Source organism: Vicia villosa, linkage group LG6 (genome assembly GCF_029867415.1).
Source record: "Vicia villosa cultivar HV-30 ecotype Madison, WI linkage group LG6, Vvil1.0, whole genome shotgun sequence".
Classification (NCBI taxonomy): Eukaryota; Viridiplantae; Streptophyta; class Magnoliopsida; order Fabales; family Fabaceae; genus Vicia; species Vicia villosa.
Genome location: NC_081185.1, coordinates 21505899 through 21528800, shown reverse-complemented (window position 1 = coordinate 21528800; position 22902 = coordinate 21505899). Strand labels below are relative to the sequence as shown.

Below are 22902 nucleotides of genomic sequence, written 5' to 3'. Positions count from 1 at the left end.
TTTGCGTCGTTGCTGCAGTTAATGTCTGCGGGCCCCACTCCTTGCTGCACACATTCTCAATGTGATTGGACATAATTCACACCATCGTCTGTCTCCTCCTTCTACCACCTCAAAACTAGTGTGTCCCCATTCCTCTTAAACTCTAAACTCTAATCCCTCTGACCACCCCTTCCTCTATTATCAATCTAGAATTTTCAATTTTAAAAATAAAAATAAAATCATAATTTTTTTATATTTAAGAACACATGAATGATGATTAGTTAAATAAACAATAATTATAACTTGACACTTCTTCAATATCTTGAAACAATTAAAGATAGATAAATTCTAGTATTAATAAGATCTTGATTTCACTTCATTGGAACAAAATCAATAAAATCTAATGAGATTTACGTAGTAACAAATAATTATAAATAAACAAAAACTTGGAATCCGAAAAAACAGGAACACTATGCTGACTAACGTTCTTACATTGTTAGTACTATCATTCTCATTCATCGCCGCACGGTGTTTGGTCACGGATCACTGACGTGTACGGCCCAGATTCAAACCCTACTCATTCTTAGATTCATCTTCGTCATTTCAAAATTCATATAAATAAATAAATAAATTACTATTAACCGTTTTCTATTTTTTTTCTCATTATTATATTTATTTATTTTTCTCTCTGCTTTTTTTCATTCTTCGTTCTCCAACTCTCGCTCTTCGACCTCGACGGCGTCTCTGTATAATCGGATCTGAAAAACTCGATCTCGTTTTCCGATCATCGGAAACCGATTCCGATTCCGATTTTAACATTATCGTTTCATCTTAAATCTAAATCTCAATAGATCTCGAAAATCGAAATCGGAAAATTGTTGTTGTAACCCTAATTTAATCACTGACCTAATATTTTTTCTCGCTATTTCGATATTCGGAACCGATTTGATTTACGGTTTACGGTTTCAGTAGTTGAAAAGTTGAATTGTTGTTGTTGTTGTGAATTTGTATTCTGTTTTTTATTAATGGTTTTTGGATCGTTTTTGGATTGTGATAATTTGAAAAACTTGGAGGAGATGGGGAAAGAGGTTGTTGAAGATGTGGAAGAGGGTGAGATTTCTGATACTGCTTCGGTTGAGGAGATTAGTGAAGAGGATTTTAAGAAACAGGATGTTATTAAAGTGAATGGTAGTAATAGTGATAAGGCTACTAGTGGTGGCGGTGTTGGTGGTGGCGGTGGTGGTAAATCTAGGGTTTTGGCTGTTCAGGATTTGTATTCGAAGTATCCGACTATATCGCGAGGTTATGCTGCGGGGTTGTATAATCTTGCTTGGGCGCAGGCGGTTCAGAATAAGCCTTTGAATGATATTTTTGTTATGGAACTTGATGGTGTTTCCAAAGAAACTAATGCTAATAGTAATAATAGCAGTGATAATAAGGATGATTTGAGTACGTTGAATGAGGTTATTGTGGTGGATGATGATGATAAAGAGGAAGGGGAGTTGGAGGAGGGTGAGATTGATGGTGATGATGATGATATGGATTGTGTTATGCTGGGTGGTGATGCTTCGGAGACTATTTTTGATTCGGAGGTGATTGATGTTAGGGATGTTTTGGAGAGTATTACTGTTGCTAATGTGGCAGAGTAAGTGAAAACTGTTTGTGCTTTTGTTGTTGGTTGTTGGTTTATGAATAGCTGATATTGGATTTGCAACGTTGAATTGACTTGTGTGTTTGTTGGGTGATTTTTGTTTTTGTAGATCGTTTGCTGAAAGTTGTACTAGGCTTCAGAGTGCCTTGCAGAGCAAAATGTTCGCGGGTTCTGAAAAAGATGTTCTTGTTCCTTTGTTATTTAATGCAGTTAAAGTGATTTATTCTGTAAGGCCCCTAGAGATCTTTATCTGTTTCACTTTTGAATTTTGTTGTATCCTTTTGGTTTCTGTTGATTATGTAGTCACTGATTTATTGTGTCTTTGTTGTAGGTGTTCTGCTCTATGGAATATTTGCAAAAGGAAGAGAATAAGGATAACTTATTAAGGTTTAAAAAATATTTGTTCTTGGTTTTTAGCTTTTAATTCTTTCAAATTGCAGTACTATCCATCTCTAAACTATGTTTCCTTGGTTACATTTTTATTGTTAGATTGCTTTCTTCTCTGAAGAATGAGCATGCTCATTTATTTACTCAAGAGCATAATAAAGAGGTGATGTTTAATGCCAGCTCTTTTTCTAGTCATGCCCCATTACTATGTATAGTGCTTGTTGAATGAAATGAACATTTAGGTAGAATCTAAAACTGGTTTGCTTTTTTGTACAGGTTCAGGCCATGATTACTTCGATTGTTTCTGTTGATGCTCTGGGCAATAGTCAGGTTATTGACAAGGAGGGAAAATTGGAGGCCTTTGATAAGACTCAGCAACTTCTAGGTTTACAAGCCAGTGGATTGATATCTTCTAGTATGCTTGTCCATGATAGCTCAGCCTTTGCATCCGAAACCTTGTTTTATGGACAAAATAATTTTAAAGGCCCTATGCTCCCACTGTTTGACCTACACAAGGATCATGATTTAGATAGTTTACCGTCACCCACGCGAGAAGCTCCGTCCTGCTTTCCTGTGAATAAATTGTTTTCGGTTGGAGATGGAATGGATAGATTTGGGGTTCCTCTTGCCTCTAAGACAGAGCCTGAGAGGATGGAGCTGGATGGTAAGGATTCCAAGTTTCACATCTATGAAAATGATGCTCTGAAAGCTTTTTCCACATATCAACAAAAGTTTAATCAAAGTTCCTTTTTTACGGATGATAAGTTTCCAAGTCCAACTCCTTCAGGTGACTGTGAGGAAGGGGTTGTTGATACCAATGGTGAGGTTTCTAGTGCTTCTATAGCTGCTTCGCTAACAAGTTCTAAGTCATCTCCCTTGGATCAGATGCCTGTTTCTTCTACTTCTACTTCCATCAATCGGTCTTCAACAAAGAGTAGAGATCCTAGGCTTCGTTTCATTAATTCTGATACTTTAGATGTTAACCAACCTTTAGGGACAAATAATATGCCTAAAGTGGAATATGCTGGAAGTATAATCTCAAGAAAGCAAAAGGCTGTCGAAGAACCTTCTTTGGATGCCAGCCCTCCCAAAAGACTTAGAAGGTCTTTGGAAAATTCCCAGCACAATACCAGAGAGGAAAGAACTATGGATGGAAAAGGTGGTTGGTTGGAAGAAAATACATTGGTTGGATCTCAGTTGATTGAACGGAACCATTTAATTCAAAAAGGGGAAACTGAACTCAAAAGGACTGTGAGCACTAGTTCTAGTAATTTGACCATGACAAGTAGTGGAAATGAGCAGACACCTATTACAAGCGGCAGCACCGCAGCTTCACTACCCGCGTTATTGAAAAACATAGCTGTAAATCCAACCATGTTACTGAATATACTTTTAGAACAACAGCAGAGATTAGCAGCAGAAGCCCAAACGAAGCCTGTTGATTATGCTACAAGTACACTGCATTTAATAAACTCAAATTCAACAAGGGGAACAGACGCAACTGTGAATACAGGTCCAACAATGACTGCTGGTCTTCCTCAAAGTTCTGTTGGAATGCTTCCAACTTCATCACCGGCAACTTCCATGGTAACATCCTTTTATGAAATTATTTCTCTCATGTGAATACTTCAAAAGTCAATTCTTGATATTCTCCGGTGGTCATGGTGTTATCTTCCAATTTTCTATTTCTTTCCTCTGCTTGCATTTGAGAATTAATGTGGAAAGTTTAGCATTTTGATTCCTCATTATGAGTCTAGGTTGTTTACTATCATGGAAGCCCGCTCCTTAAGGTTAACTGCAGCTTAACTTTTTTTTTTTTGCATGTTTTTGATACTCAGGCACCAGTCCTACAAGTCGATCCTGGAAAGAGTCGCATGAAACCCCGCGATCCACGCCGCATTCTCCATGGGAGTAGTACTCTCCAGAAGGGTGGGAGTTTGGGGAGTGAACAATCCAAAACAATTGTATCCCCTATGCCTAATAACCAGGGAACAGATTTGATATCTCCGTCAATCGCACAACCTGATATTACTCGGCAATTTACCAAGAATCTGAAAAACATTGCTGATATTATGTCTGTTCCCCAAGAATCATCAACTCAACCTCCTGCTACTCAGAATGTTTCTTCTGCATCTGTCCCCTTTACATCAGATAGAGCTGAGCAGAAATATGTTCTACCCGACCCTCAGAACCTGAAAGGTGGCGTAGAATCAGCTCCTGAAACATGCACATCAGGTTCCCCTCAACCTCAGAATACATGGGCTGATGTTGAGCACCTTTTTGAAGGTTATGATGAGAAGCAGAAAGCTGCTATACAAAGAGAGAGATCTAGGAGGCTTGAAGAACAGAATAAAATGTTTGCTGCTAGAAAGCTGTGCCTTGTATTGGACCTAGACCATACACTTCTTAATTCTGCCAAGGTAATTTACATGGAATGGGTTCTCCTGTCTTGAGGATTAAAGTTTGGACAATGGCTTACTAACCTTTTTTCTTTCAGTTTATGGAAGTTGATCCTGTGCATGATGAGATATTGAGAAAGAAAGAAGAACAAGATCGCGAGAAGCCTCACAGGCATCTTTTTCGTTTTCCTCATATGGGAATGTGGACTAAACTCAGGCCAGGAGTCTGGAACTTCCTGGAGAAGGTAATATGAGTTTTATATTATGTTTTAGGTATGATGTTGCACCTGTCTTAATGTTGTATTAAAGCATTCACATCTTTTCTTAATGCTTTACAGGCTAGTAAGCTCTTTGAGATGCATCTTTACACTATGGGAAACAAGCTATATGCAACAGAAATGGCAAAGGTGCTTGATCCAAAGGGAGTATTGTTTGCTGGTAGAGTTATCTCTAGAGGTGATGATACTGAAACAGTTGACGGTGACGAGAGAGCGCCTAAAAGCAAAGATTTGGAAGGCGTTTTGGGTATGGAATCATCTGTTGTAATTATAGATGATTCTGTGAGAGTCTGGCCTCATAACAAACTGAACCTTATAGTGGTGGAAAGGTCAGTGCGTCATAGCATACAATTCTCTTAGATGCAATTCTTTTGTCTTTTCTGCTATTATTATTGAGTTGATGCATCCCTGTATTAAGTTTTAAAATATTTGCAGGTACACATACTTCCCTTGTAGCAGACGTCAATTTGGGCTTCCTGGCCCTTCACTTCTTGAGATTGACCACGATGAGAGACCTGATACTGGAAGTCTGGCATCCTCTTTGGGGGTAAAGTTATATTCAGTTTTTCTTTGATTTAGGACGATTTGTTATTTTTTGCGGTCTATAATTCCTTTCTCCCTGGAGTAGGTTATCGAGAGAATACACCAAAACTTTTTTGCTTCTCAATCCTTAGAAGAAGTGGATGTCAGAAATATCCTAGCTTCAGAGCAGAGGAAAATCTTGGATGGTTGTCGAATAGTATTTAGTAGGGTGTTTCCTGTTGGCGAAGCCAATCCCCACCATCACCCATTGTGGCAGACAGCTGAACAATTTGGCGCTTCTTGCACAAACCAAGTTGATGATCAGGTTACTCATGTAGTTGCTAATTCCCTTGGGACTGATAAGGTATACTTTGGTTTCAAAACTTTCACCTTGCTATGATAGTGCCTACCTGTGCATGCATATTTTATTTTGTTTTTTGAATCCGCCAATGTTAGTAGATAGTTGTTAGGTTAATATTTTCTCCTTCTCTAGAGTTTCCTCCAACTCCTTTAACCCTTATAGCGTAAATCCTTAGTTCAAACCGTGAAGCTACCCAACCCCAGCTTTTTTTGGTTTGATGGTGTTATAAAATAACAGACACATGCAAAACTGTAGTAATTGTAATTAACCATAAAAGATTTACCCTTAATGGAATAAAACGAATAACAAACCATTGCTTGAAGAAATGGATATCATGGGGTTCCTTCTAGCTAGCTACCCTTGCTACTCTTCACAATTTGTTAATATGTCAACTTCATTATCAACCAATAAAAGATCATTAAACTTCTATCAATTTAGAGAGAGCCCTTCCTTTCCTATTTTTTTTTTCCCACATGTAGAAAGTCTTCATTACTGTGATAGACACACAGACTTAGTTGCTGTGTTAAATCTATTTCTGATGAGTGTTGGCTTTGTCCTGCACAGGTGAATTGGGCTATTTGCAATGGGAAATTTGTAGTCCATCCTAGCTGGTGAGTACCGTAAAAATTATGATATTCGTGTTTTATCCTCTTCCTGTTTTTTTTAATCTAAATTAATTTGTGCTGCTTCTTTCCTACCCTAATATAAAACAGGGTTGAAGCATCAGCATTGCTTTATAGGAGGGCGAATGAGCAAGAGTTTCTCATTAAACCAGAAAAATGACCCCCAGCCCTTGGTAAACTAAAATATATGAAATATAAATCAAGAATCACATTGATTCCGGGTGCGTGAATTCATTAGGTCAAATCTGGTCAGGGGACAATTTTAAATTGTGACCCCTATCCATTGGAGGCGGTTATTGACGAGTGTGTTATTTCTTTGACTGGCCGGAAGCTGAGGAGTTAATGGAGGATTGTATAAATGCCCTTTGGGATTTTGCTACTGGTTTTGGAACTAGGGTGGGTGATATTGTGGAGTTGACATATGTGAAACCGGTGAAAATGGGATGGTGACAGGAGGGAAATACTTTCGCTGACTGTAAAATTAAAGGCCTCTGAATGAGTGTTAAAATATGTGGAATAATTCTGACTAAACCTAATTTAGGGAAAACAAATCCTTGATTAGTGATTGAGTCTAAGGAGATGAGGGCACTAGAGTTGGGATTTTTCAGAGGATGGATAGTTGGCCCAGCAAAATGAATCTCTTATAAAGGAATTTGTATATCAAAGATGTAACTGCCTAAAGCATTTTAGGAGGATTGAAATAATCACCATTCCCTCCCATAAAACAAATAAAGTCGGGCAGGGAGGTAGAGGATAGAACAAGATAGAAAATGCGTCTAAAGTCTAACTATGAATTGTAGTCAAGGGTCATATTTATCCATTGAAAAATTGCTCCAACCTTCAATTTATGCCTCAACAAATCCCAATTGGAAAATTTTGAAAAATTGTAAAAACATCATTCATTTATGTTATTCTTGCTGAGATCCCATCATTATAGCCAAAAAAAAAAGTGGAAAGATTGAAAAACATTATATATGTTTGAAAGCATAATAATGGAGATTGCTGCTCAATACTGAAAAGGGAAGGAACCATAAATGGTTTACTCTGTTGTTTGTGTTTGCCTGTTCATTCTTGGAAACATTAATGGTCCTATCTAGTTTAGTTGCAGTAACTCGGGTGCAGTGTGGAAACTAGCCATTCCATTAAGTCTATATTTAGAAAGACAAAGTTACACTGTGATATGCTGATATGCTTGAGGAAATGAGTGTCCAATGGCAATAAAAACACACAGTACCTCCAAACATATTTTCCATTGACAGCTAGTTTCCTGCAACCAAAGTTTGATCCAGCTAAACTAGAATTTTCTTAAATATATACAAGTTTTGATATAAAACTATAAAACAATTGAGTAATCTTTTAATTTACAAACTTGTAATATATCAAATGAAAACACAACACATTTACAAAATATCTTTTTCTAATTTTAGTTGAATTTTAATTTTAAAAACACGTGTTGAATTGTTTTTCATAAACCTATTTTTAACTTTTTGATAGTTTTTCATTAACAATAATAAAAGATTGTGCTTTGTAATTTCTACAGATATATCGGAAAACATTATAGTTCCTCATATTGATATTTTAAAATGATCTCTAAATTATAAAATATTAATTAAACTTTTTTATACTCTGAAATAAAATCAAATTTGTTACATCGTTAGTATTTGTGAAGGCTGAAATGATATGAAGTTGGTAATAATGATTATGAATTTTAAACCAATATTAATAACAAAGGTTGAGGGATAAACATGATTATTTTTTGTACTAATTTTAAATATTGAGAACTTGTGGTATAAAATACTAGTATCACACAACTTTCTGTTGTAAAATATTAATTGAAAATTTACATTTCTAAGCAAGTGTGTAGTTTGGTACTAGTAGCTTTTATAATTTTGTTTTGACAAATTTTTATATAAATTTTAAAAAGCTTAAAATAACAATTGATGTAATAAACATTAAACAAATCAGGTCACAATTTTGTTCTTTTTCTTTATAACAATTTCATCTATATGTTCAGCTAAGTATGACACTGTTACCATTACCACAAACCATTGGACGAGTATACACATCCACAACAACTAACTACTTTAACTTGTGTAACAAATACATAAATGAATTTGGTAGCTTAAATGAATTTTACCCAATGCTTTATATTTCACTTTCCAATTGTTTAAACATTTTAATTATATATTTTTAAACATTTATAAAATCTGTCAAGAGTCTCACATCGGACAATATATGGTCTGAACATGTTCTTATAAGTAGGGGCAATCCTCACCTTACAAGTCGGTTTTATAGGGTTGAGTTAGGTCCAACCACACTTCTTAACATGGTATTAAGAGTCTCGTTTAAGATTCGGTGGGTCATTTTTTATGGTTTTCGCTATCAGGCCACCCGCCATTTATTTACACGCTCCAGTCGTCTAGTCCTGGGCGTGAGGGGGTGTGTTAAGAGTCCCACATCGGACAATATATGACCTGAACATGTCCTTATGAGTGGGGGTAATCCTCACCCTACAAGTCGATTTTGTAGGTATGAGTTAGGTTCAACCACATTTCTTAACATGGTATCAGACTCTGGTTTAAGATCTGGTGGGCCACCTTCTATGGTTTCTGCTATCGGGCCACCCATTGTTTATTTCCATGCTCCAGTTGTCTAGTCCTGGGTGTGAGGGGGTGTGTTAAGAGTCCCACATCGGACAATATATGGCCTGAACATGTCCTTATGAGTGGGGGTAATCCTCACCCTACAAGCCGATTTTGTAGGTATGAGTTAGGTTCAACCACATTTCTTAACATGGTGTCAGACTCTGGTTTAAGATCTGGTGGGCCACCTTCTATGGTTTCTGCTATCGGGCCACCCATTGTTTATTTCCATGCTCCAGTTGTCTAGTCCTGGGCGTTAGGGGGTGTGTTAAGAGTTCCACATCAGACAATATATGGCCTGAACATGTCTTTATAAGTGGGGGCTATCCTCACCTTACAACCAGTTTTGTAGGATTGAGTTAGGTCCAACTACATTTCTTTACATGGTATCAGAGTCTCGTTTAAGATCCGGTGGGTCACCTTCTATGGTTTCCGCTACCGGGCCATCCGCCATTTATTTCCACACGCCAGTTGTCTAGTCCTGGGCGTTAGGGGGTTTAAGAGTCCCACATCAGACAATATATGACTTGAACATGTCCTTATAAGTGGGGCAATCCCACATCGGACAATATATGACCTGAATATGTCTTTATAAGTGGAGGTAATCCTCACCCTACAAACCGATTTTGTAGGGATGAGTTAGGCCCAATCACATAAATCTGTCAAAAAATTTAAAATGAATTTTATTAATCTTATAATATATTTTGCGCTCACATATAAACATAGTATAATTGAAACAAAATAGTTCTAACATAAAGATGTTTTAAAAAGAAGATATCATTCATATATTTAAAATAAATTAAAATATTCAAAAAGTCAAACTAAATTAAAAATATATTAAATAATACACTACATAAAACAATAAATTATAAAAATATATTTACAAAAATTACACTAGCACAATATATTTGAAAAATATAAAATAATTTTTAATTGTTGTTATTTTCATTTTTAAAATGTTTTTTTTATAAGTATTGTTAAAAGATCATGTTGATGATCTGACTTATCAACAGTATCAAATCTTTTACGTAGACTCTTTAAAATTAATATTAGAATCACAAAAATAATTATAAGAATAATCACAATTCAAAATTAATCAAGATTGCTACTATAGGTAACATATTCATATTTGATATTTTTTTAAAAAATGATTTTATATAGAATGATAAAAAAGTATTAAAATGATCACTATATTTTTTATTTTCATAATATTATAATACCATAAAATATATTTGAAAAATTTATTTAAGTCCTTTGACACTCTTAAAAACTCTAATTCAATATAAATTTTGAGTTCCCTTAAATTAGGAGGTTTTTGATATGAATAAAAGTAAGTTCTCAAAAACTCTTTCAATCGAAATTCCTCAATTCTTTCCACTCAATTCTGTTCTTTTTTTCAAAACCATCCCCTCTATTCCCCTTTAAACTCCAAAACATACCCTAAATATCTCGATAAGAATTCACGGACTTTAGCCCGCACTTTTAACTTGTATGGATTTTATATTGACTCGTGCCATTGTTTTTAATTTTAAAAAAGCTTGGAAATCATGGTTTCATCTTCTTTCTCTGACTTACAGTTTGTGTACCATTTTTTAAAGTCGTCAACCACACTATCGCAAAATTCAATGCGCAATGAATTCATATAATGTAAGCTTATATTATTCTTCCTTTGATCACTTCCTTTGAAGCCGCTTCCGTCTCTATCCTTCATGCTTTTTTACGTTGTCGTCTTTCTTCAAGTTTCCGTTGTTCAACTACATATCCGTCACCGCAAAACACAGTGAGATCAACCCTCACGATTTCTGCAAAACACAACACCATCAAGGCTCGTCATCGCAGCAAAACACAACGTCATCAACACTCGCCATTGTTGCAAAACACAACAATATCAACATTTGCTGACACTACTAAACTAGACCATTGACAAAGCTCAAACCGACATCTCCTTCCGTCAAAAATCGAAACTGATTGTACTTTGTAGTGTTCAAAGTCAAACCTAAGCTATGGCAAGAGTCAATGGTGGAACTCCGATGTGTTAGTGTGTTGGGAAATCATCATTCAAGGATGTGGTTAAGGGAACAATAATATGAATTTACATTTTGAAAATGATGGGGCGACTTTGAAAATGGTACACAAACTGTAAGGAAGAAGATGAAACCATGATTCACAAGCTTTTTAAAATTAAAAACAATGGCACGTGTCAATATAAAAACCATACGATCAATCTAATGGTCCATACAAGTTGAAAGTTACACCGACTTTTGCGCGCTAAAGTCAGTGAATCCATACTTAAATATCTATATGATGATATTGTTTCCCGCATCTTATTGATGTTAGGAAAATAATTTTTTTTATCTCTTGTCGTAAGTATTAAGATACTTTTGACAAAAGTAGCCGTTTAAAATAAATGTCATACAATAGATAATATTTATGATTAGAGATGTCAATAGATATTTGTCTTTAAGAGTACTAGACTTTCGTTATCCATCTTAGTGGATAAATATAATAAGCTTATCTAATATTTACGAATATTTATGGATATCTATGAATAATATTATTTAAACAATTTTTTTTAAAAAAATTTTAACCATATTTTTTTATCCTCTTTTTACTAGCATATAAAAAAAAGTTTTGAATTTAGTACAAAATAATAATAATAATAATAATAATAATAATAATAATAATAATAATAATAATAATAATAATAATAACAAAATAGATCACATTTATTTCATTCTTTCTTTGACCACATAATTATTTATATTAGATTTTAAAAAATAAAAATAATAATTTTAGATTCAATAAAATAATATTTAAGTAATTTTGAAAATAAGGAAGAAATACTTGGAGACCTCAAGCTTGTTGAGGGACATTTGAGATATTCTCCTAACAAAAACACCAATCAATCTAAATCTTTATGTCTTCGAAGTTTTTTCTCTTAACCTTTTTAAAAAGAATGTGTTATTTCAAATCCAAGCAAATTGGAAATGCTAACCGTACGAGTGGCCAAGCCTGAGTCTCGATGAGCTGCAGTGCCAAGTACGAATTGCAATCATAACCGCAAGGATGCGAATATAGCAAGGTTCGCAATCGCGGTGGGACAATAAGAAAAACTTTTTCTTTTCACCTTTTGATTAGTACTGACTTGAATGGATTCTGTGGAGTACCACAGATGTGAGGGGTGCTAATACCTTCCCCTCGCGTAATCGACTTCTTTACCCTTTTTTCTGTAGCGAGACCTTGTTCTTACCCATTTGAGGTTTGCTGGCATTTCCTTTCCCCTGATGGGATAAATATATTCAGTGGTGACTCTGTGTTGTACTTTTCGCGATAGCGACACATGGATCCATCAAGTACTCCATTTATACAAATTAACGACTTACAGGTGCATAATTTTCGTAGTTTTAAATTTGTATTTTTTTAGTCTATCTTATTTGATGTTTTCTTTAATTTTAGGATTGAGTATGCTCATTGGAAATTAAAGTAAATGTTAGAGAACAATATATGTGGGTTGTGCAAATGTTGGGAGGCTATGAACAACAACTTGAAGTTATAATTTGGAAACATTAGAGCTTTTTTTCAAAAGAGATTTTGTATGGTTGAGCATGTGTACGCTAGTCCATTTTATAGAAATCTGCGGGGATCTATATCAAGGACTACTTTGAGACGCATTGTTGAAGAGTTCTTGAGGGTTTATTATAGAGGGAGAAACACTAAAATTTGCAGGTGTACTCTTAGAACATCATGTGTGTTTCCTTGTGCTTATGAGTTAGAAAGATACATACTGATTGGTGATCTTATACCTATATATGTTGTGCATATCCGTTGGAGCAAGTTGAGCATGGAAGGTTAACAAAAGATTTACATAGATGATAGATTAGAGGTGGATATGACAAGTGTAATATAAACATTCAGGAGATGGTTCAGGTCATTGAATGTTGTAGGAAAAATATTTGAAAGTAGGGTGTCTCAAATTGCTTATCCCACTATGACTTCAATTTGACCACCACCTCATAAAATAAAAACTAAAGAGGAAAGGAGAAAGAGAAGAAACTAAGGGGGTATGGTGTTTATCGCGATCCTTCATAACATGAGCATGTTGACCAAACATACTCTGATTCTCAACGATCGTCAAAGAGACAATGTGTGTCTATATATATATATATATATATATATATATATATATATATATATATATATATATATATATATATATATATATATATATATATATATATTGAAAATAGTTTAAAGCAACTCAAATTGGGTTTTCATTTACGTATTTCCTCTGTGTCATTTCATATTATTCCTTGTGAAGACATGATTATTAACCCAGGATAATTTTAATGATTACATGAGCAAAGAGCATAAAAGCCAAGAGAATTTCTCCAACGTAGAAGTGTGTAAATGGTTCCCCTTTGTGCTCCACTATAATAATTGCACTACAATGATGATAATGGACTATGGTTTAAATATTTAACTTATCTAAGCACTAAAATCTTGATCCAGAAAATCAAATGCAAGTAGGAAATTTCTAAAGATATGACTATGAAAGTTGATTAATTTTTGTTATAAGTATGTAACTCACTTAGGGTTTAGTTATAAAATTAATATTTGACACAAAAATCAACCAAGAGAATTCATATTTTAGCTGTTCTAACTTTTCTTGTTAATTTAATTTAAATTTTTTTTTTGGAATTGACTTTAGATTAAAAGATTCTACAATTATTGTAATAATAGTAGTAGATCTATTATCATCTAAGCAATTACAAAGTAGTAGTTGGTTGAAAAGAAAGAGAGACATGCATAAACAAAGACAATCTTGTTATCTTGCCAAGCAAGTAATGATAACCATTTTGACATCCATATTCACCTGCCTCAAAGAAAGAAACAGAGAAGGTGCAATTTCCAAGCACGCCTCCCTTTTTATTGTACTTTTTCATCATACATGTTGGTTGGTACACTTTTGCTTTACATTGTTCCTTCGTTAAATTTTCAAACTTTATGTTCATATTTACTTCTTTTAAAAAAATTATCATGTAATTGGTTTTTGATTTAGGAGAAAATAAAGGAAGAGCTAAATTTATGTGAAAAGGCTACATCCTTTATTGCATATATTTTCATGGTAACTGAAATCGGATTGAATTGGTCGATTCAACCGTTAGACTTGGAACTGAAATTTTAAGTAGTATGTTTAGATCATAAAACCAACATGCACAAGAATCGGAATTTAAATTGAAAAATAGATTGCAAGTCATTCAAACTCCAGAAAATTAGAAACTTAAATGACTTCTAAGTTCAGATCAAATTTTATTTTTAAATTATAAAAACATGATAAAGGGTTTCGTGTGATTTAATTTCCTTCTTTCTTCCCAATCATTCTATATACAATAACATAAGAAAAATAAAATTAAAAAAAAAACAAAATAAAAACTATTTTCAATTTTTTTGCTGTTTTTTATTCATTTGATGGATGGAAGTCAATTTTATATAACTAAACAGAATATATAGGAGATTACTAATCTATTATATTATATAATATTAAAATAAAATTCTTGACCCTACTTAACATATTAGCCAAATACTTTCAATTTTGAAATTTTGTTTTTCTCTTATAATTAATAATTTAAACTAATTACTTTATTATAGAATAAACTGTATTTTTTGAACATAAAAAAAAAAAAAGAAGAATGTTCAGGACATTTTAGATACTTCTACATTATTTTATTTATTGATCATTTTAAAATTTTTTAAATAATTAAATATAAACTTTAAAAATATAAAAGATCATAAAAAATTAAATAAACAATTAAGGGTAAAATTATACCAATTTAAAAATATAATTATTCTTGTACATGTACTTATTTATATATAAAAGTATTTATTTATTTATAAGCTCAATAACATTTACATTTAATTAAACTCTTTTTTAACTGAGTATAAAATATTGTTCAAATTAATTCATATTTTAATTTAATTAACTTTCAATCCTAATTTATTTGATCAAAAGTATAACATTTAATTAAATTAAATATTATTTAATGTAATAATTTGTTCTATTGTTAGTACTATATATGTGTGAGACCCTTTAGATTTTGGATTCTTTATTGACCCCCTTCTTTTTTGTTCACTCTTGGTGAAATACCATAAATATCTCTATAATTCGAAAATGCAAGTTGAAAAAAAGACTGATTTCGGAGATGCATCTCCGAAATCACTCTTTTTTTAAATAAATTTTTTTTTCAGAAATACATTTCCGAAAACAACATTTCGGAGATGCATTTCAGAAAAAATGCGCGTTTTGCTGTTTAAACAAAACAGCCTCCTCCCATTTTCATTTTACCCTAAAACTCAAAAACTTTACAAAATCTTTCTATTTCTCCATCCTACTACACGAATTTGCTCTCCAAAGTTGCTCTACAACCTTCAAAGACCACTCAAACTTCAAATTTCAAAGCTTCCAATTTGTAAGTTTTACATCCTTCAACTATAGGATTGAAATGCATTGTACGGTTGTTAGAAATTAGTAAAATGTTATAGGGTTTAGTTGTTATACTTCAATGTGCGTGTTTAGTTAGTAAAAATTTAATTTTGAAGCATTTAAGGAGGAAATGGGTTTCTGCAAGAAGTGCATTTCCGAAAACGCCTCCCTAACCAGTTTCGGAAATACACTTCTGAAACTGGTTAAGGAGATGTTTTTGGAAATGCACTTCAGAAATATTTTCAGAAATATTTTTTTTTAATTTTCTTGATTCTTATGGATTTCAATGTTTTTAGGAAAATGTCAGGCAACCCCGCACGAATCCGACAGGGCACAGAGACTCAGACAGCGTCGGCTAGACGCGAGCGGGCGTCTCAGCTGGCGGCTACACATGGACGGGGTCGAGTACGAGTACCCGTCCAGATGGATGCGCCCGAAGCGTCATCTGAATCCAGGAGTGGCCTGGCTCGGGTGTCTTCTCCCCATCAGCAGGAGGAGGAGGTACCAGATGTTGACCCTCCGCACGGGGAAGAGGAGAAGGAGGAGGAGGAGGAGGAGGAGGAGAAGGGCTACCCGGAGGGCCTAGGGACACTTCTGTGCTGATTTCCTACCACGAGCACGTCACTCGGCGTATCTGGGAGGGAGAGGTAATATTTTTAATTTAACTGACTTTATTATTTAACCGTTTTTTATTTAACTTTTTATTTCACATTTTCTTCACGCTCTAATTAACAACCTTTTTTGTTTTTGTTTTTGTTGTAACAGGAAAGGGCAACGCTAAAAATGGCGAACCACGCGCGGAAGATTTTTGATCTCTTTAAACCACAGGCGGAGTGGTTCAATGATGTGGTGACTGCTTTCGGGCTAGGTGGGTTGTGCATGACCGGGTATACCACCATCAGCCACGGCATATAGGGGGCTTTTGTGGAGCTGTGGCATAGATAAACGTCTTCTTTCCACTTACCGGTTGGGGAGTTGACGTTCACCTTGCACGATGTGCATTGTCTTCTCCACTTGCCGATTAGGGAGATGCTGTTGAACTATTCCCGAATCCAGAGGGTCGAGGCGATCGAGTGGATGGGGATCTATCTGGGTATGGACCCATATATGGCTGATTTTGAGTGTCGGACGACAAATGGGGCTCATATCCGGTTCTCCACCTTGAGAGAGCTGTATGAGCACCATTTGGTGGCGGCGGCCGATTCAGAGGAGGCAGGTAACGACCTATTTACGGAGTATCACCGTGCATGCGCTCTCCGGTGCTGGTTCATGTTCTTGGTAGGCACTGCACTCTTTGTGGACAAGAGTGCAACCTACGTCGACGTGACTTATCTCCGCTACTTCATGGACCTGACTACCATTCACCAGTGGAACTGAGAGTCAGCTATTTTGGTATACCCAGGGTCGGCCCAAACAATTTGGAGGCCCTGTTCAAATTTTAAAAAATGAATTGATAAAAATGAATCAATCAACTATGTTGATAGAAAATATATATATATATTATATGGAAAACTAGTTTTATTACATGCCATAAAAATCAACTTTGTGATATAAATTTAAAAGGTGATCACAGAAAAGACCACACAATCTACTTCCAAAAAGTTTTCCAAATACTGCTTTATCTAAACAATTTACATTATCTTTAACAAACTTTAATATATACAACGTTGAATATATTAAACAAAAATATGGGGCCCTATCATTTTTGAGGCCCTGTGTTGTGGCACTATTTTCACATGCACAGAGTCGGGCCTGGGTATACCTATATCAGAAGCTGAATGAAGCCTTCAACTAGAGGATCAGACAGTTGACTGGATCTGCCGCACTCTTGACGGTACCTTTCCTTTTAATTGTTACACATTTATTTATGGTTCATCTCCTACTTCCTCCGCATCAACGGCTTCGCCATTGATTCTGCGTATGGCTTTTCCCAGTGCCGCCTGATAGGTTCTCCAAAGGGGGAACAACACAGTGGACCATCGCAGGTACCTCGACCGCAAAGTTCACGATGACATTCGTTGGACGTCATTCAGTAACTACACTGCTATTGTCCCATTTGACCGCACCGCGTTATACTCTGGCTGATTGGCATGCGGAGCCAACACCATGGTGAGGTATCTGCCAAAGCGGTGCATGCGGCAGTTTGGACGTGTGTAGATGATACCGATGTCACCGTTTGAGGATGCTCCCGACACAATTACCCGAGAGGAGCTCACTGCCATATTTGAGGACTGGGCGCATCATGTGGTCCCGGATGAGTATCGTCGCATGCAGGCCACCCAGGAGTGACATTGTGTAGAGGGGTACATGACATGGTTCTATCGGGTGTCACATCCTCTGATGACACCCGACGCTCCCGGAGCTCCTAGGCCAACATATGAGGAGATCTTGGAGAACCAGCAGGCCGAGGATGACCATACCACTGATCTCCTGCCGATATGCCAGCGGATAGAGATGCTTGGATAGATATGCAGTCGTGGAGAGGATGATCGGTGACGCGGGCGGTGCAGCGGCATATACCAGGCAGAGGAGGTCCCAGGGCGTTAGGGTTAGGCATACTCAGTAAGGGGTTCCGGTTTATTTTTCTTTGACTTTATTGTATTTGGCTTGTATTTCTTGACATTTACGTACACTATACTTTCGTACACTATTAGTTGTATATAAAATATTAGTATTTTATGCTTATTTTATTCGGGTTATATTTTATTTTTATCAAGTACTGTTTACTGCAAGCGTTGTCGTTTAATTAAACATATGGGACTAAACGTTGTTTAGAAAAACAAAAAAAAAAACTATTTCTGCATATTTCAGAGATGTATCTCCGGAAACACCCAAAAATGTGAAAAATGTGTTTTCGGAAATGCATCTCCGAAAACACCCCCGTTTGATGTTTTCAGAAGTGCATTTCCGAATTCTGGGAAAATTTTGAAAAAAAATTACTTCGGAAATGCATTTCCGAAGTAGGGGTACTTTTGATTTTTCGCTGGAGGTTATCCCCATAGAGGGGTCTATAAAGAAATTCTCTTTACAATAATACGGAATGTTGGGTTAAATATGTTAGGAGTCCCAATAAATAGCACAACATTCAATTTTAATCCTTATAAATTTTAATCTTCACTGTCTATTTGCTTTGATGGAAAGTGACATGGCACGCCATGTGTCAAGCCAAGTCACTTAAAGTCAACTTAAAAAAAAAACTAGTTAGATTATGGAGGTTATCGAATCTTCCTAAATGTTAAATTCTCTCAAACATTTCATCATACGGCTTATGAGCAATATTTCAAATGTTTTTTTGGGCCAAATTGGATCAGCTTCAGATGATTCGATGACAGTGTCTTCAGGTGCTGCTTGTAATTAGGCGAGTTCATGGTTCATGAACTGTGTAACGCCCCGAATTTAATTAATTATTTAATTAAATTAATTAAGGATTTATTTGTTGGAATTAGCCGAAGTTGAGAGTTATCGGTATTATTCTAAGAGACGTAATTGGATTAATATGTTGATTGGAACTGTTAAGTTGATAGTCGAGTAACTAGTCGGTTTAATCGGAGGAATAATATTAGAAATAATATTATTATATTAGACTATTTATTGAATTAAATATTTAATTATTTATTTGTGATTTATTGACTGATATTGTGTTACGGTGATTTAAGTTGCTAAGTCGGTATTTAAGTTGGTGTAGTCGTAGAATTATATTAGAAATAATATAATTGTATTTAGTATTTTCCGAGTAATTGTTGAATTTGTTGTTTGAGCTGATAAGTTGATAAGCGGGTAAAGAGTCGATTTAGTCGGGAGAAATTAATATTAGAAATAATATTAATTTTTGGAGAATATTAATTAATTAAGTTGTAGAAATAATATTATTAATAATATTATAATTATATAAGACTATTTATTTAGTGAGTTTAGTTGTTAATCGTGAATTATTGATGAAATTATGTGATGTTTTGATGAATATGATGTCTTGAGGTGACGTGTTGTGGGGTAGAGTGAAGTGAAATAATTATGAGGATTATTGAAATGATTTTAGATTATTAAGATAATTATTTATAATTATTTTTAATTAGTAGAATGAAGTATTATTGGTGTTAGAGATAATAAGGGCAAAATAGCCAATTGTAGAAGAGTAAGTGAGGGTAAAAGAGGTAATCCATAATGAGGGACTTTATAAAGAAAAAAATTAGAGAATGAGAAAGGAGTTTTAATCATACGTGAAAGTGAGAGCAAAAAGGAGAAAGAGGTTAGGGCAAGAAGAAGGGAGGAACCCATTGAGGAAGAGGAAAAAGCTCATCAATCTAAGGTAAAGGGAGTTATCTTGATTATTATAATTGGTATAAGGTTTAGATAGTTGTGGGTTTTGCGGTTAGGTTTTGGTTGTTTGTTGTTTTGAGTTAATTTGTGTAAACTGATCATAATTGATGTTATAATCTTGTTTGGGTTGTTGTATAATCTGTGCATGGAACTGGTTCATTGGAGAAATTTGATTTGGTATGATTTGGGGAGTTTTGGATTGAGTTATAGGAATTTGGTATGTTGTGGTTTGAGATTTGGGATCAAAATCAATGTGTTAAAATTCATGTTTTATGGTTCCAATTCACTACTATATGTTAGGTATGAATGAATATGTGTTTGTTTCATGAAAAATAATTTAATTGGTTGGATTTTAATGGAAAGATGCATAAAACCCGTAGCTGTTCCTGGGCAAAAATCTGGTTTTCGGGAAAACTTCAAAAATTCATATCTCTTGATCCGTAAGTGCGTTTGAGTCCCCGTTCGAAGCGCTAGAAAGCTAATAATGTGTATTTTCTTATAAAAATAGTTTCATGTTCTGTAAATAAATTTAATTGGTGTGTAATGAGGTTTTGTTGTGTCAGTGTATGATGTCGGCGTTTGTGTTTTCTGAAAACTTAGAAAACTCGTAACTTTTGACTCGGGTGTCCATTTGACACACCGTTTGGACTGTTGGAAAACTAAAATTATTTTATATCTTGTAAAACTATTTTCAAAACCAGTAGCATAATTTTTGGTAAATCGATACGACTTTCCGTGCGTAATTTTACTTAAGTTTTGGGAATGCGTGGATTTTCTCGTAAGTTGAATATGTTGTTTTGTCCCGGTACATGGGCATGTTTAAGTTGTAGGTCGGACGACCAATGTTGGATAAAGTTGATGCTATTAATGCATTTTGAGTTGTTGTTTTCGTTGTTGATGTTCTGGTTGTTGTTGTTGATATTGTTGATTGTATGTCATTCATAATGTCGCATACATTGCATTGTTTAAGTTGGCCTTAATGGCATCCGATTAAGTTGGCCTTGATGGCACCTGATTAAGTTGAAAATTCCTCGATAACCTGGCATATGTTTAAGTTGGGAGTTTTACTCTGATGGTACCACATGCATATGCATAGTTGAGTCGCATGTTGTGTCGCATTATTTATGATGTTTATGTTGACTGGGTTTGTTGAAGTGATTAAGTCGTTCATGTTGATTAAGTTGTTCATGTTGATTAAATTGATGAAGTTGTTTTATGTTGATTAAGTCGATTAAGTTGTTTATGTGGTTTATGTTGTTGAAGTTGCTTATATGATTATGTTGATGTTGAAGAAGTTGAATATGTTGTGTATATTTGTTGAAGTTGATGAAGGTGTTTATGACGATTTTATAGTTGAAGTTGGTTATGTTGATTAGGTTGATTCTAGTGATCATGTTGTAAATGTTGATATGTGTATTGATAAATGGGTTATATGAGTATATTGTTGTCCTACTATATTTATTCCTTACACTTTTTATAATGATTGTGATTTCTCACCCTTTCTGCTGATATTTCCCCTACCATGGGAAATGGGCAGGTACTCAAGAATAACAGTGGAAGTTTGAGATAATTCTTGGTGAAGTCTAATTATTATTCCGCAGTGAAGAGGGTCTTGCTCTGATAGATGTAACATCGGGTCATTGGGGATCTTTTGAATTAAATTATATGTTGATGATGTATTTGAAGTGTTTTATCTTGTTTTAAAAATGATTTAAACAAGATTTATGAATTATGAAGTTGACGATACATTTTAAATTGAAGTATTTTAATAAAGATGTTTTTGAATAAATTATTTCTCTGAGATGTTGAAGTATAAATTTTGAGAACCCGTGTTACAGAGCAGGATGTTTTTATTAAGAAGTTTTATGAAAAAATGGTGTTTAGAAGGGTTTAGAAGGGTGTTACAATCTGCACTGAACCAAACCATATTTATGGTTCGGTTCAGTTTACAATAACCACTTCAATAAAAATTGAGTTAACTGTTAAAATGGTTTCAATTCAATTTAAAACTAGTTTAGAACCAGTTTATATTTATAAACTAGTTTGTAACCGATTTACAATTTTAAACCAATTTTATATTTGGAACTCTTTTAAAATTAAGTTTTTTACTTCATAAAATTTTTTAAAATAAATAGTATCATTTTTATTAATGTGATGCTGTAACTGAAAAAAATTGAAAATGCCAACTCATTTTAAAAATAAATAGTATCTATTTTATTAAATTTAAACCTTCACTTTTTTTTTAATAAATTTTGTTCTCTATCGTGAAACTTTCACTCATCTCTCAGTACGGTCTATATTGCAAATTTCAACTATAGAACATACACTTAAATGATTTTTTTTTATAATATTAAAGGGAATCGAAACTAAAACACTGTAATCAAAAGTATCATTTTTTTTCTCTTTTCCAATTTACTGCAACATATTTTTTTTCAGTATTTTTTGTATTAAACAAAATAATTAAATCTAATGATAATGAAAAAGGTAATAATCAGAGCCTTTATCAAATTGAGTTGTAGCACAAGACAAATACTTTTGGTAGCAGTTTAAGAATGGAATTTAGAGCAAACCAAATGCAGAGAAGAAATGAGAAAGATATGTGTTAAAATGTACAAAAGTTCTCATTGATATTATAATAAAATCTAACTCATTAATTAAATCTAAAATTATATATTTTTATTTTTATTTTTCAGAAAAAAAAACTATTTTCAAATTTTTGTACCAAAATTTTAATTTTAATTTTAAGGGGAAACAAATTATTTTTGAGATTTTTTTATTTGTCGAAAAAATTTATTTTAATTTTTTAAAAAAAAATCAAAGAAAGTTAGTATTTTTGTTTTCAGAATTTTTTTTACTATCGATTAATGTTTATTCTTTTTACGAGAAACTAACTTATATAATTAAACCAGTTTTTAAAGGAAACTAGTTTTAAATCGATTTTAAATTAAATTTGAATTGTTTAAATTAAATGGTTCAGTTCACTAACCATTAAAATGATTCCGTTTTTTTATAATGCAATGCAGTTTAATTCTAGTATATAATTCAGTTAACCATATTTTTGAACACCCCTCCCTACTTGTAATGTTTATCCCTTGTAAAGTCCCAAAGTTTTCACATCAACCTCAAATGAAAATTTTCCCTTAGTTTGCTTTGCCGACTTCACAATACACTCGGACTTTGACCCTTGTAGAGATGTTGAATTCAAGAACAAAAAGGAAAGTCATAAGTAAAAAATAAGGCCAGTAACTAAAATGTGCATAGC

General features: G+C 34.0%; 1 protein-coding gene across 1 annotated transcript; it reads left to right on the top strand.

Moving 5' to 3' along the window:
• The first annotated feature begins 633 nt into the window (after positions 1 to 633).
• Positions 634 to 7126, top strand: LOC131608968 (RNA polymerase II C-terminal domain phosphatase-like 3). The gene is made up of 12 exons (XM_058880579.1): positions 634 to 1624; positions 1740 to 1857; positions 1962 to 2017; positions 2120 to 2180; positions 2294 to 3604; positions 3856 to 4437; positions 4515 to 4661; positions 4755 to 5023; positions 5130 to 5241; positions 5323 to 5580; positions 6142 to 6188; positions 6291 to 7126. Exons 1-12 carry the CDS (start codon positions 1005 to 1007, stop codon positions 6358 to 6360), a joined length of 3651 nt encoding a protein of 1216 aa, XP_058736562.1. The 5' UTR covers positions 634 to 1004; the 3' UTR covers positions 6361 to 7126.
• Positions 7127 to 22902: the final 15776 nt, after the last annotated feature.

What these genes read in the sequence shown, in the direction of transcription:
- LOC131608968 (XM_058880579.1), top strand. Translation starts at nt 1,005, where the DNA reads ATGGTTTTTGGATCGTTTTTGGATTGTGATAATTTGAAAAACTTGGAG. An exon ending in AACCTTATAGTGGTGGAAAG is followed by an intron (nt 5,024 to 5,129) that starts GTCAGTGCGTCA and finishes AAATATTTGCAG; the next exon opens with GTACACATACTTCCCTTGTA. An exon ending in TTTGTAGTCCATCCTAGCTG is followed by an intron (nt 6,189 to 6,290) that starts GTGAGTACCGTA and finishes AATATAAAACAG; the next exon opens with GGTTGAAGCATCAGCATTGC.